The 18224-nt window shown below is 36.2% G+C and overlaps 1 protein-coding gene across 1 annotated transcript in view; it reads left to right on the forward strand.

Annotated features, from left to right (window-relative positions):
- Positions 1-18224, forward strand: part of TOGARAM1 (TOG array regulator of axonemal microtubules 1) — a 103009-nt gene that overhangs the window by 74683 nt on the left and 10102 nt on the right. The window contains exons 14-18 of the mRNA XM_023546130.2: positions 4087-4192; positions 6429-6664; positions 7067-7225; positions 10157-10283; positions 12488-12588. Of these exons, the coding sequence (XP_023401898.2) occupies positions 4087-4192; positions 6429-6664; positions 7067-7225; positions 10157-10283; positions 12488-12588 (729 nt within the window). The remainder of the gene's footprint in view (positions 1-4086; positions 4193-6428; positions 6665-7066; positions 7226-10156; positions 10284-12487; positions 12589-18224) is intronic.

Consider the following 18224-nt stretch of genomic DNA (forward strand, 5'->3'; position numbering starts at 1 on the left):
TGCTAGTGTTATGTCCTAGAGCTGATTCTTAAAAAAAGGAAAGAATAGAAAAAGGTAAACATTACAACACCTAAGTAAGAAAAAAAGGGAGAAAGTATAAATACATAAAATCAGAAATAAGGGGAAAATATTCACGAAACCTAAGGAAATTAAAAGAATCCAGAGAGTCTCTGTCCATTCATTTCAAACACATTTGCATTCCTGGATGAAATAGATACTTGCATAAGAAAATACAATTTACCAAAACTGCCCAAAAAAGAGAAAAAAAAAATCTAAACAGGCTAATTTCCACAGAAATTTTTTTAAAGTTAAAAAAGAGGTATTTACCCTCCCTAGAAGTTACCAGCTCAAACTCTTTCACAAAGAATTCTATGAAGCCTTTAAGACCAAATAATTCCAGTGCTAATTTTACTCTGCTATTACAGCATAGGGGGAGCCCAGTGGTGTAATGGTTAAGAGCTCTGCTGCTAACCAAAAGGTCAGCAGTTCAAATCCACCAGCTGCTCCTTGGAAACCGTATGGGGCAGTTCTACTCTGTTCCATAGTGTTGCCATGTGTTGGAGTCTACTCAATAGCAACGGGTTTGGTTTGTTTTTGGTTAGAGCATAAGAAAAGTAAGAAAACTTTCAAATTTTTCTTATGATTGGTATAAAATCTGACAGAGGTTGGCCATAAAAAGAAAACTTCAGACCAGTCTCATTTTTTAATTATCAGTGTAAGAATTTTGAATAAAATACCAGTAAACAGAATCACTTCTTTAAAGTGTTGAAAAGCAAAGATGTCACGTTGAAGACTAAGGTGCGCCTGACCCAAGCCATGGTATTTTCAATTCATATCATATGCATGTGAAAGCTGAACAATGAATAAGAAAGACCGAAGAAGAATTGACACCTTTGAATTGTGGTGTTGGCAAAGAATATTGACACCATGGACTGCCAAAAGAATGAACAAATCTGTCTTGGAACAAGTGCAACCAGAATGCTTCTTAGAAGCAAGGATGGCGAGACTGCATCTTTCATACTTTGGACATGTGGTCAAGAGGGATCAGTCCCTAGAGAAGGACATCATGCTTGGCAAAGTACAGGGTCAGCAGAAATAAGGAAGACCCTCAACAAGGTGGATTGACACAGTGGCTGCAACAATAAGCTCAAGCATAACAACGATTGTAAGGATGGCTCAGGACCAGGCAGTGTTTTGTTCTGTTGTGCATAGGGTCGCAATGAGTCGGAACCGACTCGACAGCACCTAACAACAACAACAAACAGAATCAATCAGCACGTTAAAAAAATAAGACATTGTGACCAAATGAAGTTTCTTTCAGAAGTACTTTTAAATATTAGGAAATAATATGTCTCACTATTAAGAACCCTCTCAAAAAACAGTATTTTTACACAAATAATGTATGCCTTCTGCGTTTGTTTGCCAACCACACCCTCCCCTGCAAACCATTTTCTTAACTACACTATGGTAATTTTTTTCTTTTCCAACAGCAACATGTAAAAACAAATGGCATAGTCGTGCTTATGAAAATACCTTGGAGGGGGGAGGGTGCGGTTGGCAAACAAATATAAAAGGCGTCTGTTAATTTGTGTAAAAATATGGTGCATTTATCATATCGATAAATCTAAAGATAAAAATGCAGTCATCTGCAAGGATATTAAAGCATTTGATATGTCAGGTCTTGATAAAAAAACAGAAAAATGGAAAACAATAAATACATTTTAACGTGATAATGTATGTATTACATTACACACACATATACGCATGCCTGGACCCAGCTATAGGAGTTCTTAATCTGGCATGATTACTAGACATGTGTTAAGGCAATGGAAATGCCTGAGATCACCTAGGGAGAAAATATAAAATGACAGAAGAGAAGGGTATGGTATAGAGCAGGAAGTTGAAGTAGAAGAGGATCCTTACTTAGAGTGAAGATGGACAAGGTGTCTAAAGAGAAAAACCAGGACAGGTATGGTATTACAGACACCGAAGATGAGTGTGTGTCCAGAAAGAGTTTGTAATCAACTGTGTTTACTGCAAGTGAGTGTCAAGTAAGCAGACGAATGCTTTGAGCCTTAACTCTGACTTTCAAGGCCGTTTTCTGTCCTTAAATTAACTTTGTAAACATATCCTTCCTAATGTGTAGATTCTACTTTTGTCAAACTTTTGTTTTCACATCATGCTTGTTCCCTCCTCAGTACGTTCTTTGTATATGGGAAGTTCTTCCCTTTCTGAAATTCTGCCACTTCATTGTCTCATTTAAGTCTTATCCCCTCCATAAAAATCTTTGGAACCACTCAAATCCTCTCTGACCTACCTGTATTCCACAAATCCTACAACCCCAAAGACTGAATGATCTCACATACCGCCTTCTATTATTTTCTGAGTATGTGTGTAAAATTAGGTCATTTATGCATCTAAACTGTGAATGTTTTATGGTTATCCAAAAAACAAGAATTTTGTACCTGACAGCTATTTAATGTAAATAGGCTTACTTTGCAACCTTGGAGTTTTAGGTCTTTCCTCTCTATTTTCCATAATATGTTCAGGGAGCTTAAAGGCTTAAAAAACTGATCATTGTTACCAGCTAAGGAAACTCTACTTAGCTCACATTCTTCAAACCCATAAGATGAAAATCATCAAATTTGAAATGTTTTATCTAAGTTTCCCCTGAACTGTACTCTTGTTAGTATCCACCTCACCTGGCTTATTTGGTCACGTAATGAAAAAGAATTACAAGTTACAGAAACATCTAAAGGTGGTTTTCTGCTCTTGGATAATATATTCTCCAATAACGTAGCATGTTGTTACTTTCCTTCCTTCATTAAAAAAAAAAAAAATTATTGTGGTGAAATATACAAAATAAAAATTTATCATTTAACTATTTCAAAGTGTACAATTCAGCGAAATTAGGTACTTTTACAGTGTGTGTGTATGGAAAGCCTGGTGGCATATTGGTTAAGTGCTACAGCTGCTAACTAAGAGGTCGGCAGCTCAAATCTGCCAGGTGCTCCTTGGAAACTCTATGGTGCAGTTCTACTCTGTCCTATAGGGTCGCTATGAGTCAGAATCGACTTGACAGCAGTGGGTTTACAGTGTGTATAACCATCACCACTATGTAGTTCCAAAACTTTTCTTCATCTCAAATGGAAACCCCCTACCCATCAGGTAGTCATTTCCCATTTCGTTTTCCTCCCCTCAGTCCCTAGAAACCACTTATCTGCTTTCTGTCCCTATAGATTTGCTATTCTAGACATTTCATATAAATGATCATATAGTATGTTGTCTTTTGTGTCTGGCTTCTTTCACTTAGCATAATGTTTTCAACACTCATCACGTGTTTTAGCATGTGTCAATACTTCATTCCTTTTTATAGCTGAGTGATAGTCCCTTGTATGGATATACCACGTTTTGGTTTATCCACTCATCCATGATGGACATTTGGGTTGTTGCTACCTTTTGGTTATTGTGAGCAGTGCTGCTGTGTACATTTGCATACATACACTGCTTTTAATTCTTTTGAATATATACCTAGGAGTGGAATTGCCAAGTGCCTATGATAATTTTATGTTGAACTTAATGAGGGACCTCCAAACTGTATTCCATAGCAGATGCAGCCTTTTACATTCCTACCAGCATTGAATGGTGTTTCACTTTCTGAGCATCTTGGACTTTTTTTTTTTTTTTTTAATATGGCCATCCTAGTAGGTGTGAAATGGTATATCATTGTGGTTTTTATCTTACTCTTTCTCTTATCTTTTGTTTGTCATTCATTTCCCTTCTGTTTAGAAGGAATGTGACATTCTTACTAGAAGGAGGTATGTTCTTTTTTTTATTTACAAAGAATAAGCTTTGTTTGATTGTCAATAGTGGTTTTGACCCCTAAAAAGATCTTTTGAATCACGAAAGAGAACTCTATTGGAGTAAACTCTCTATATTTTTTATTTGAGATACCTAAATGATGAGGGAAAATAGGTAAAGCTTCCTCATTGGCAGTATATAATGCATAAATAAGACATCTAGGATCTTGTTCCAGTTGAGCAGCATTTAATGAGTGTTTTTGTCATTTGTTTCTTTTTTTCATAGGGAGAAGAAAATCGAAGGACTGAATTTTATTAGATGCTTAGCTGCTTTTCATTCTGAAATATTGAACACAAAGTTGCATGAAACAAGCTTTGCAGTAGTTCAAGAGGTATTTTTCCACTTTGTTTGAATAGCAAAGAATAAATATGTCACATTTATCTGGTCTTTAAAAAAAATCTCTCACAACTATGGTAACTACCATAGGTAGACAATCCTGCAACAATAGAATCAACAGACAGTAATCTATGAATTGATACATACATAGATAAATGGATAGATAGGTATGCCAAAAGGTGAGGGAGTGGATAAGGGAACACACCCACCGGCAGGTTTGAAGGTGGAAATTTCTAAGTACATGACTGTAGGTATTCCTCATAAATTGATACAGACAAAGAACACACAAGTGGCATAGTTCGGGAAACCTCTTAGACATAATACCTGATGGGATGAAGTTCCCAGGCTTGAAGGCAAAGGGCCCTATGGCCCTTGGGAGACATCTACATCAATTGGCACAACATCGTTCTTAAAAACAATGTTCTACATCCTACTTTGGTGGTAGTGTCTAGGGCTTAAAAGCTTGTGTTTTAGTCATCTAGTGCTGCTGTAACAGAGATACCACAAGTGGGTGGCTTTAACAAAGAGAAATTTATTCTCTCTCAGTCTAGTAGGTTACAAGTCCAAATTCAGGGTGTCAGCTCCAGAAGATGGCTTTCTTTCTCTGTCAGTTTTAGAGGAAGATCCCTTGTCATCAATCTTACCCTGGTCGAGGAGCTTCCCAGGCATGGGGACCCCAGGTCCAAAGGATGCACTCTGTTCCTGGTGCTGCTTTCTTGGTATGAGGTTCCCAACTCTCTGCTTGCTTCCCTCTCCTTTTATCTCTTGAGAAATAAAAGGTGGTGCAGGCCACACCCCAGGGAAACCCCCTTTACATTGGATCAGGAATGTGACCTGGGTAAGGGTGTTATGATCCCACCCTAATCATCTTTAACATGAAATTACAATCACAAAATGGAGGAAAACTACACAATACTGGAAATCATAGCCCACCCAGATTGATACACATATTTTTGGGGGGACATAATCAATCCATGACAGCTTGCAAGTGGCCATCTAAGACAGAATTATCTGTCTCCTAGTCTGGAGCAAGGGAGAGGGAAAAATACTAAAGAACTGATGGAACAATTAGTCCAAAGGGCTAATGGACCACATGAACCACAACTTACATCACCCCAAGACCAGAAGAACTAGATGGTACTGACATCTCTGACTGGGGTTACAACAAACAGTCCTGGACAGAACAGGAGAAAATGTAAATAAAATGATCAAATTCACAAAAAAGTCCAGACTTGCTGGTCTGACAGAGACTGGAGGAACCCCTGAGACTACAGCTCCCGGGACACCCTTCTGACTCACACTGAAACCACTCCTGAAGTTCACCTTTCATCCAAAGGCTGGGCAGGCCCGTAAGACAAACAATAACCCTTGTGAGGAGTGCACCACTTAGATCAATCAAGTATACGAGATCAGATGGGCAACACCTGCCCAGGAACAAAGATGAGACAGTAGGAGGGGACAAGAAAACTGGACAAATGGACATGGTAAACCCAAGGTGGAAAAGAAAAGGGGGAGAGTTCTGACACAATGCAGGATTGCAGCCAATGCCATGAAACAATTTGTGTATAAATTTTTAAATGAGAAACTAATTTGCTCTGTAAACTTTGACCTAAATCACAATTTAAAAAAGCCTAAGTAGGGAGGGGAAGGAACTGTCTGTATGAGATCAAATTGATAACAGCAACTGGAAGGATTAGATAGGAACCTTAGGGGACAGTGAGTTTATGTTAATGAGGGAAAAACAACTCAGAAAAGAAGGGTGAGAATGGCTGCACAACTGGAAGAATGTTGTCAGTGTCACTGAATAGTACATGTAAAAACTGTTGAATTGGTGTATGTTTTGCTATGTATATTCTCGACAACAAAATTTTTTTTTAAATCTCTACTAAATAATGAGTAGGCATGTATGTAGCTAAAGTAACCCATCCCTTATTTTTGCAACATTTTAAAAAATGTATTAGGTGATTTCAGGACGTTTGGCACGGTGGTTAAGAGCTAAGCTGCTAACCCTTTGCTGACCAAAAAAAGGTCAGCAGTTAGAATCTACCAGCCGCTCCTTGGAAATCCTATGGAGCAGTTCTACAGTGTCCTTTAGGGTCACTCTAAATAGGAACCCACTTGACGACAATGGGTTTGCTTTGGATTTTTTATGTTAAAATGTGTTTTCAAAGTTATTATTAATGAATTTCAGACTATCAGCAAAATGTACCTTTGTAAATTTTTTTTTTTAGGTGAAAAATTTACGCTCTGGAGTTTCTCGTGCTGCTGTGGTCTGTTTAAGTGATCTTTTCACTTATCTGAAAAAGAGCATGGATCAAGAGCTAGATACTACAGTAAAAGTTTTGTTACACAAGGCTGGAGAATCTAATACGTTTATAAGAGAAGATGTTGACAGGGCATTGAGGGCGATGGTTAATAATGTAACTCCTGCACGTGCAGTCGTTTCTCTTATCAATGGAGGGCAAAGGTAATGTTCAAAATAATCTTGAAATGTCCTTAAATTAAGAAGGGAATTGTTTGCAATCTTTAGTGTAGGAAAAAACAGATTTCAATGTCATTTCAGCCAAAAAATAAGCTATATTGATAGCTCCTATGTGACAGGCATCGTATCAGGCACTGAGCATACAAAAAATAATAATAGTTATTCTAATAATATTGCTTACATTCATAGATCTGGAATAAATGTCAGTAATGGTGAGGTTTGTTGTTTTTAACTTCTTAGTGAGGGATGGCTAATGCAATTATCACTTTAGCCTGCAAGGATGGTTGTTGAGGGAAAGGAGCAGTTTAATCATTTAACTTTAAAGATGGATCTCTGGAAACTAGTTCGTACATCCACTTTGTTTTAATTAACTATGTTTTTTTGTAGCCATTTGCACATAGCAGTAAGAAGATGTACAGCCCAGCATTTATCAGATGTAGTAGAATTGATGGAACCAGAACGTATTTTCGCCGGAACGAAGGATATGGCTGACCGTATATTACCAGCTGCTGCTAAATTTGCCCAGGACAGTTCACAAGAAACCAGGTGAATAGGTGATAATAATATTTGCTAAATCTGTTAATATAAGGCCTTAAAAGTAGCAGAGGTTAAAGAATGAACATTTTTCTAAATGGTGAAGTAGGGTCCCCAGTGATTGGTGCTGGGGGATGGTCTTATTTAACAAATTTGTAAATGACCTTGAGGGAGCGCCCAGTGAATTGTACAAATTTACAGATCACAGTACATTCTTTTGGGTAGTGAAATGCCAAGTCACCAAGTATGAGCTACATGAAAATGGCACAAGACTATATCAGTGAGCAGAAAATTGACAGAGGAATTTTATTGTGAACAAGTGTAAGGTAATGCATTTTGGCAGAAATGATGTATTTTCTAAGCCATCAGGCATATCAGAGAAAAAGGTATACATGAAACATATGGGAAGCAAAACAGAAAACAATAAATTATCCCCTGAAATATGTGATACCTGTACTTAGGATACACCATGAATTTTTAAAGGCTGCACTTGAAGATGAAGAACACTCAGAGAAAGATGACAAAATGATTAAGATGTGGAGCACTACCATAGTGGTGATAGTGACAGAAATTTTAGACAAAATCAGAACCTAGGTACTGTTTGTCTTTAAGGAAGTTACTTAACCTCTATTAGCCTCTGTTTCCTCATCTGTAAAATTAGGAGAGTTAGACTAGGTGACAAACAGTGTCCCATACAAATCTGAAATTTCGTGACATTTATGTATGAAGATATATTTAAAGAGAGGAGGGAGGAACCTGAGTGCATAATGATTAAAGTAAAATGAAGGATATCAATTTTTTTTAATTTTAAGACAAAGTCTCTTATTCTAGGTAGTTGAAGTTTATCTTGTGGAACTTACACCAAAAGCTAATACAGAAAATAAATGTATTCGTTTTTTATTGCTGTAGAAGAAATTACCACAAACATAATATCTTGAAGCAACACAGATTTATGAGCTCGCAGATTTTTAGGTCGGAAATTCAACATGGCTTAACTGGGTTCTCTGCTTAGGGAGTCACAAGGCTGAAATCAAAGTGATGATGGTGCCGGGCTCTTATCTAGAGGCTCTGTAGAAGAATCCACTTCAAGCTCATTCAGATTGTGGGCTGAGTTCACTTTCCTGTAGTTATAAGACTGAGGTCCCCATCTCTTGATGGCCGTCAGCCAGGGTTCTGTCTCAGCTCCTTAAGGCCACCCTTATTCCTTCTCAGACAGCCCCCTCCATCTTAAAGCCAGCATCCAGGCATGTTGAATCTCCCTCATGCATAGAATTTCTCTGACTTCCTGTTCTACCATCAGCTGCAGAAAGACTGTGATTTTAAAGGCTCAGAACCACCTAGATAATTTCTGTATTTTAAAGTCGACATTGCCACATAACGTAACAATTCTGAGAGTGATATCTCATCATCTTCACAGGTTCCAGAGATTAGAGCAGGTCATCATGGTAGACTGGTTAAGAACAACAAAAAATTCATGGCAGTTGTTTTACGTACACCTTTACTTACTCTTTCCTTAATGGTTGTTATTAGGTTGTTATTATTCCAACCCATTATAGCATTTCTTAGATTCTTTTTTTTTTTTTATTTATTGTGCCATTTCTTGTATTCTTATTTGAAGTTTTAAAATTATTAATTGGCTACAATTTTCAAGTTTTAGTATTTCTCACATTTTATGTCCCTATGGCTTGCTTGCTTTCTTGTTTTAGCCTTTCCCGTATCCTTAGGCCCTATAGTAGACCTACAGTCCTCAACATCCCAGGCTAAAAATTAGAATTGTCCCTGGTGGCATAGTGGTTAAGAGCTTGGCTTGCTAACCAAAAGGTTGGCAGTTAAATCCACCAGCTGCTCCTTGGAAACCCCATGGGACAGTTCTACTCTGCCCTTACAGGGTCACTATGAGTCAGAATCGACTCAATGGCAGTGGATAATATATGATGTAGACCTTGTTCTGGTTGTGAGGAGAGGAAAATAATATTTATTCTCAGACATTACCTAACTTTTGTCCCTTTTTGCAATTTTACTGCATTTGAAGGGGTCTGGTTTGATGTAGATAACCCTGAGATCATTTTATAACCCCCCAAAAAGCCTTGCCTTCTCTGGTTCTTCTACATTCCAAGTTATAGACAGAAGTATTACTATATTTTAGGGCCAGGCCTCATTGAAGACAGGGCAGAAGTCTATGTGGTATTATTATTAGGTATTGTAACAGTCCAAAAATATCTCCAGTATGGACTTTCACGCTATCTGAAATTCCACTCTTAGAATGGTATCTTGGCTTAAGGTATTGTACTAACAGGATTTTTAAAAAATTCATATAACAGAAAAACCTAGTCTGGAAATTATTACGACATTCATTAACATGTCAGCATCTTTGGAGAGTATTATAACATTCATTAACAAGGTTATCAGCTAACCTTGCATGTATTTCAGAAAGCAGAGAATAGGTTTTTGAAGAATTGGAACCCAAGAGTTTTGGCTAGGGGAAAAAGAATGAGACAGTCAGAAATAAATATAAGTCCTAGGGAGAGTTGACTCAGGCCAGAATATCTGGTTAGCAGGTGAGTAGCAAAAGGTCACTGGGCAAGCAAACCAGGACAAAGACAAATTTCTCCTACCTCTCAATTCTGCCAAATGCCAGCTTTGGTGTGGACACTAGGGTGCCTGGAAAAAAAAAAAAAAAAAAGCATTTGGCTCTCCATCTGACTTATGGCTAAAAAATTGGAAGCTAGAGTGATTTAAAAAAAAGGGGGGTGGGGTGGGGCAGGAGAATCCAATACACTCTGGTTCAGTTACTGTAACTACATTTCAGTGGCTTACTTAAAATAGGCTTGGGGATCTTGATGTTGATAGATATTTTTTTCTATTGAAAAACTTCGGTTAAGAACAGAAACTGAGATTGTTGATACATGCAAAGTTATTTAAATATTTATCAAATATCCATAGGTATTATGGACGAAAGATGCTTTTCCTCATGATGTGTCATCCTAACTTTGATAAAATGCTTGAAAAGTATGTCCCATCTAAAGATTTACCCTATATCAAGGAATCTGTTAAAAACTTACGGCAAAAGGTATGTGGAGAAAGTTTGTTTTTTAACCAACTTTAAAAGCGAAGTTTATTTGCCCTGAAAGATAAAGAATAGAAATAATTTTTTTACTATTCCTCTATTAACCATTCAGAATTTATCTACAGTAGTATCTCAACAACTGCAGCACTAAATAAACGTAAGTAGTGTCAGGCCTGGGAAGTAAATATTTATTGAACATAAACATGATGTTTGGTAGAATGCAGTGCAGCATATTGGAGTTACAGGCCTGCATCTGAGTCACAACTCTAAGAGTTAGGAAATATATAATGTAACTTAGACATCTCACTTTTATTTCACTAACCAGAACTTTTATTTGTATAAAACGAAGATAGTAACGTTACGCATGTTTGGTGCCTGCTTTAGGGCAAACGCTGTGTCTTGTCCTGGTGGTAATGGGGATTCAGTAATGTCTGTTGAATGAATGAATGAGGGAATAATAAATGAAATGAAAAGTGCCTTGTTAAAAAAGTAACTTGTTTACATATTATTTTATTCAAAAATATGTTTAACTTAATGTAGAATTTTTCTATTATATGTCATTCCTGTCTGATAACCTTGGGCTAAGGATTCATTTGTGAAAGGGTAATATAGCAAAGATGTGTGGTAATGTCTGATTGAGAGCATTTTTCTGCTTATTGATCTCGAGAACTTGAGCTTAATTCATACAGAACTCAGTAAACATAACCAAGCCAAAAAATTATCTTACTAAAATGAGCCAGATGATATTAATGAGTCATTACAAGTACATCTATCAGAAAAAAAGAGGTTTTAAATACTTCTTATCAAAAATTCCCTCTCACATTCCGAATGTTGCATAGGAACATACTGTTTATGCACTGTATTCCTATTTTCTATACAGATTTTAAACTTTAAGAAGAGTAGTTACAAAATACAACATATTAAATTGTTTTTATTTTAACAACAGCAAAAACAACCAGAAAATATGTGTCAGTATGTATGTATGTAGGCATGTATGTGTATAGGTACGTTTATATGAGTATATAGGTGTGTGTATATATATATACGTGTATGCATATTTATATGCATCTGTGTGACTATGCATATATATTCATATATAGAATGAAGCACATGGAGGCACAGTTACAGATACTTCCTAGATATAATGAAACACCTTGAGGGACTGGTTTTGTAAGTTTGAAGAATTAGGACCATAGTCTTGTGGAAAGTCTCAATTGACATACATAGTTCATAAAGTTATGTTCTACATCCTAGTCTGGTGAGTAACGTCTGGGGTCTTAAAAGCTTGTGAGCAGACATCTAAAATACAGCTCTTGGTCTCTACTTGTCTGGGGCAAAAGACATAGAAGGAAACCAAAGACTCAAAGAAGAAACTTGTCTACAGGACTGATAGTCTACGTGAACTACCACGGCCTTATCTACCCTGAGATCAGAAGAACTAGTTGGGCCCAGCTATCACTACCAACCATTCTAATCAAGGCCACAATTGATGGACTCTGATAGAATGCAAAAAAAAAAAATGTGGAACAGAATCTCAGATTCCTTAAAAACAGACTTACTGATCTGGTTGAGACCAGAGGACTCCCTGAGACTATTGCCCTGAAATACTCTTTAGGCTTTGAACCGATATATTCCCTGAGGATACCTTGTAGCTAAGTAACAGATTGGCTCACAAAATAATGAATATCACCCATAAATATTGTGCTCCTTTAAAAAATCACCTATATGAGACCAAATGGTCAGTAATTACTGTAAAGCCAAGATGAAAATGTAAAGGGGCAGGGAAACTAGATTAATGGAAATGGAACAATCAGAACAGAAATAATGAGCATATTCACACACTGTGAAGAATGTAACCAGTGTCACTGAACAATGTGGAATTGTTGAGTGGGAACCTAAATTGCAGTGCAACCCTTCAAAAAGCACAGTAAAATATTAGTTAAAATTTTTTTTTTGTTTTAAACAGTTTGTTTTACTAAGTCAGTATAATTTCACATTAGTAGATCAAAAATTTTGTTAATTTACTACTAATTACAAGATATTTTACACAACTGATACCCTTTAAGGCATAAATATAGCAGATTATTAAAATGCTCTCAATCATAAAAAAGCAATGCTGGCTGTTAGAAAGTTACATTATCTAAATTATTTCACTTTATTAGTTTTAAGACTTTTATTAGACTACCATTCTTTATATTTATTTATAGGGCTTTGGAGAGATACCACTAGATCCTCCTTCAGCAAAAGGAAGACGTTCTCATACAAGGTCATCATCTGTTTCTAGAGATTCTTTCAATTCAGCTGAAAGGTAGGATCATTTCATATTCCACATCATTAGCGAAATTACTCCCTAGTGATACTGATTTCGTTTGGGTGTTTTCATGAACTATCCCAGGGGAATTTCTGAAAATTTAATGGAGTTTTAAAAGTTTGGTAAGGGCATAGAAAGTGTGGATACTTAGATTTAATAAGGCAATTATATATTCACGACAGCTTGCTTTTACATGCACTAAACATATTTGTTTCCATTAGTAAAGCTTTAGTGTTATCGAACTTCTCAATATTAGACCTGTGTTGGTCAACTCTAATTTTTTTTTTTTTATAAGCCTTATTTTTTTTTTCTGGTTATAAAAGTAATACATAATTATGGTTAATAAAAAAAAAAGTTTAGAAAATACGAACATTAAAAGGGGAGTTTAACCAAACCCCCGTAAATCCACCAAACTGGAAAAACTACTCTCAAGTTTTTTTCAGTTTGTTTATAACTATAATGGTATATATACAGTTTTATAACCTGTTTAAACTATTTAACAGGATTAAATTTATTGATTATACAATTGTTAAAAATCTTTCCCAAGTATTACTATGACTTCTCTGCTGTAATTTTAAATATATTTTGAACATTATACAAATAATATATGAGTAGATACAGATACCTTCCCTATTTTCTTTATTTGTATATCTTTGAAATATTTTATAAATTAAGATAATAAATCTTATGAAAAATACAAATCTGTGTCAAAATACCTGGTTTAGGACCTTGCTAATCAAAGTACAATCCATGGAACAGAAACGTTGGCATCACCTAGGACCTTGTTTGAAATGCAGAATTTATACTCCCTCCAGACCTACTGAATCAGAAACTACCATTTTCCCACATTAAGATATAATTGCATAAGGTCTTGGATCAGGTACTTTGGTCAAAAACCTCTTTTGGTATCCACCAAAAAAATATTTTTTTAGAACATTTATTGAGAGCATGCTATGTGCTAGGCCTTTTCTAATCACTTTACTGATCAGTTATTTATTTTGTAGAATGTCATTCAGTTTGGGTTTGTCTGATATTTTATAACGGTTAGGTTGAGGTTATTCATTTTTGGCAAGAATACCAAAAAAAAATCTAAAAGTGGGCAGAGGATATGGACACGTGCTTCACTAAAGAAGATATTCAGGCAGCTAACAGATACATGAGAAAATGCTCTCGATCATTAGCCATTAAAAAAAAAAAAGAAAGAAATGCAAATTAAAACTACGACGAGATTCCATCTCACTCCAACAAGGCTGGCATTAATCCAAAAAACACAAAATAATAAATGTTGGAGAGGCTGCGGAGAGATTGGAACTCTTACACGCTGCTGGTGGGAATGTCAAATGGTACAACCACTTTGGAAATCTATCTGGTGTTTTCTTAAAAAGTTAGAAATAGAACTACCATAAAACCCAGAAATCCCACTCCTTGGAATAAACCCTAGAGAAATGAGAGCCTTTACACGAACAGATATATGCACACCCATGTTTATTGCAGCACTGTTTACAATAGCAAAAAGCTGGAAGCAACCAAGGTGTCCATCAATGGTTCAATGGATAAATAAATTATGGTATATTCACACAATGGAATACTACGCATCCATAAAGAACAGTGACAAATCTGTGAAACATTTCATAACATGGAGGAACCTGGAAGGCATTATGCTGAGTGAAATTAGTCAGATGCAAAAGGACAAATATTGTATAAGACCACTGTTATAAGATCTTGAGAAATATTATAAACTGAGAAGAACACATTCTTTTGTGGTTATGAGAGGAGGGAGGGAGGGAGGGTAGGAGAGGGTTATTTACTGATTAGATAAAAAAAATAGTAGATAAGAACTCTTCAGGTGAAGGGAAGGACGATACTCAATACACGGAAGGTCAGCTCAACTGGACTGGACCAAAAGCAAAGAAGTTTCCGGGATAAACGTAATGCTTCGAAGGTCAGCAGAGCAAGGGCGCAAGGGCGGGAGTTTGGGGACTATGGCTTAAAGGGCGGGAGTTTGGGGACTATGGCTTAAGGGGACTTCTAAGTCAACTGGCAAAATAAATTCTATTAAGAAAACATTCTGCATCCCACTTTGAAGTGTGGCGTCTGGGGTCTTAAATGCTAACAAGGGGCCATCTAAGACGCATCAATTGGTATCAACCCACCTGGATCAAAGGAGAATGAAGAACACCAAGGTCACAAGGTAATTATGAGCCCGAGAGACAGAAAGGGCCACATGAACTAGAGACTTACATCATCCTGAGACCAGAAGAACTAGATGGTGCCCGGCCACAACCAATGACTGCCCTGACAGGGAGCACAGCACAGAACCCCTGAGGGAGCAGGAGAACAGTGGGATGCAGGCCCCAAATTCTCATAAGAAGACCAGACTTAACGGTCTGACTGAGACTAGAAGAATCCTGGCAGTCATGGTCCCCAAACCTGTTGGCCCGGGATAGGAACCATTCCCGAAGACAACTCATCAGACATGGAAGGGACTGGACAATGGGTTGGAGAGAAATGCTGATGAAGAGTGAGCTACTTGTATCAGGTGGGCACTTGAGACTGTGTTGGCATCTCCTGTCTGGAGGGGAGATGGGAAGGTAGAGAGGGTTAGAAACTGGCAAAACGGTCAGGAAAGGAGAGACTGGAAGGAGGGAGCAGGCTGACTCATTAAGGGGAGAGTAAATGGGAGTATGTAGTAAGGTGTATATATAAGCTTATATCTGACAGACTGGCTTGATTTGTAAACTTTCACTTAAAGCACAATAAAAATTATTTAAAAAAAAAAAAAAAAAGAATACCAAAAAAGTGATGTTGTACCTTTCTCAGTGCATCATATCAGGAGGTTCATGAGTTGTTATGTCTTATTACTGTTGATGTTAACCGAAATCATTTGGTCAAGTTGGTTTCTACTGTGTTTCTTCACTGTAGAGTTAATATATTTTCCCTCTGTAATTAATCTTGGAATACTTTGAGACTATGTAAATATCCTATTCCTCACACTTTTGCCCACTGATTTTAGCAACCATTGATATTTCTTGCATCAATTATTATATATATATTTATTTATATAATGGTGATTTTTTATTTCCCTCATTCTTCATTTATTAGTTGAAATCTTCTGTTAAAAAAAAAAAAAACTGTAGTTCTACTCTGCTTTACAGGATCACTGTGAGTTGGAATTAACTCAACGGCAATGAGTTTGTTTTTTCCTCCATGTATTTATTTTTTCAAATATTTATGTTAGTACGGACTAAAGGACATTCATTTTATTCTATGGGTTATAATTCAATACTATCATTATTTACTACTTTGTTGTTCATATTGTTCCAGCTTTGGGAGCTTCCTCAGGTTACGTGTTAAGCTTTTCAACATACCCCATCCTTTAGCAAACACACTTTTTTGGCATCACAAGATTTCCCAGGATCATCATGCATTTTATTTCCTCCTTTCTAATCTGTGTGCTTTCATTTTTCTTGCCTTATTGTTGAACCAGCTAGAACATTAAATACAATGTTGAATAGAAGTGGTAAGAACAGGCATTCTTACATTATTCCTAAGGACAAAGTGTTCAGTACTTCACCCTCAAGGATGGTGTTAGTTGTAGGTTTCATATAAGCCCTTTATCAGGTTGAGGAAGTCTGCCTCTCTTTCTAGTTTGAGAGTTTTTATCCTGAATGGTTGTTGAATTTTGTCAAATGCTTTCTCAGCTTCTATTAATACGATCATACGTTTTTGCTTTATTCTGTTACTGTGGTGAATTACAGTGATTATATTCAAATATTTAAAAAAAAAAAAACTTGCTTTCTTGGATTAGCCTCACTTAGTAGTGATGTTATATATTTATCATTGGATTTGATTTGGGTATTTTTGTGAATGTATTTATGAGGAATATTGATTTGTAGTTTTTCTTGTCTTAATGTCTTTGATTCTGGTATAGGGAGAATGCTGGGTAATACCCTTGGGGTTTCTTTTTTAATTTGGGGATTATTTAGAAGAGTATCTAATTTCCAGATATTTGGAGAATCTCTAAATATCTTTGTGTTATTGATTTTGAATTTAATTCTTTGTCAGTGCTTCATACGGTTTCAGTCTTTTTTTTAACTTAATGAGACTTGTATGGTCCAGCATATTGTCTATCTTGGTGAATATTTTATTTCTATTTGAAAGAATGTATATTCAGCACTGGTTGGTCTTCTGTACTCTTAGGATTTTCTGTCTACTTGTATAAATTGCTGAGAATGTTAACACCTCCAACTATATTTGTAGACTGGTTTAGTTATACTTTCAGTTCTGTCATTTTTTGCTTCATGTATTTCATCTATTTAAAGTATACAATTCAGTAGTTTTTAGTTTATTCACTGAGTTATGTCACCATCATCACAATCAATTTTAGAGCATTTTCATAACTCCTAAATACCCAGTAGCAGTTATTCCCTGTTTCTCCACAAACCTACCCCCTTCCCAGCCATAGGCTATTTTCTGTTTTTATGGATTTTTACTTATTTTAGACATTTCATATAAATGGAATCATATAATACATAGTCTTTTGTGATTGACTTCTTCCATTTAGCTAATGCTTTCTGGCTTTTTCCATGCTACAGATGTATGAGTACTTCTTCATTCCTTTTATGGCTAAATAATATTTTGTTATATGGATATACCACATTTTGTTTATCCATTTATCAGTCGATACACAATTTTTGTTTTTGTGGGCATATGTTTTCAATTCTTTTGGTATATACTTAGAAATGGAATTGCTGAGTCATATGGTAACTCTATATTTAATCTTTTGAGGAACTGCCAGATTGTTTTCCAAAGCAGCTGTGCCATTTTACAATCCCACCAGCAATGTATGAGGGTTCCAGTTTCTCCACACCATCGCCAACACTTGTTATTTTCTGTCTTTTTTATTACAACCATGCTATGGTTGTGAACTGGTATTGCATTGGGGTTTTTTTTTTAATTTTGGTAAAATATATATAACAAAACATTTGCATTACAATTCAGTGACATTAGTTATATTCACCATGTTGTATAACTGTCACCACTATCTTTTCCAAATTTTTTCATCACCCTTAACAGAAACTAAGTACCCCTTAACCAATAACTCACCATTTTCCTCCTATCACCTGGCACGCAGAACCACTAATAAACTTTGGTCTCTGTGTATGTGCCTATTTTGAATATTTCATGTAAGTGGGACTATATAGTATTGCTCTTTTCTATCTGACTTATTTCACTTAGCGTAATGTTTTCAAGGTTAATGCATGCCGTAGCATGTATCAGAACTTCATTTCTCTTTATGGCTGTATAATATACCATTGTATGTATATGCCACATTTCATTTATACATTCATCTGTTGATGACAGTTGGGTGGTTTCCACCTTTGGGCTATTGTGAGTAATGTTGCAGTGAACATTGGTGTACCAGTAACTGTTTGAGTCCCTACTTTCAAGTCTTTTGCGTGTATACCTAGGAGTAGGATTGCTAGGGCATATGGTAATTCTGTGCTTACCTTTTTGAGGAAATCCAGTATGTCTTTTTAAAGAATGTAAGCAGCGTATAGTTCAGTCTTGCTTTTTTATCCAATCTGATGATCTCTGCCTTTCAACTGGGTGATTTGACCATTTACATTTAA

This window comes from Loxodonta africana, chromosome 10, assembly GCF_030014295.1.
Source record: "Loxodonta africana isolate mLoxAfr1 chromosome 10, mLoxAfr1.hap2, whole genome shotgun sequence".
NCBI lineage: Eukaryota > Metazoa > Chordata > Mammalia > Proboscidea > Elephantidae > Loxodonta > Loxodonta africana.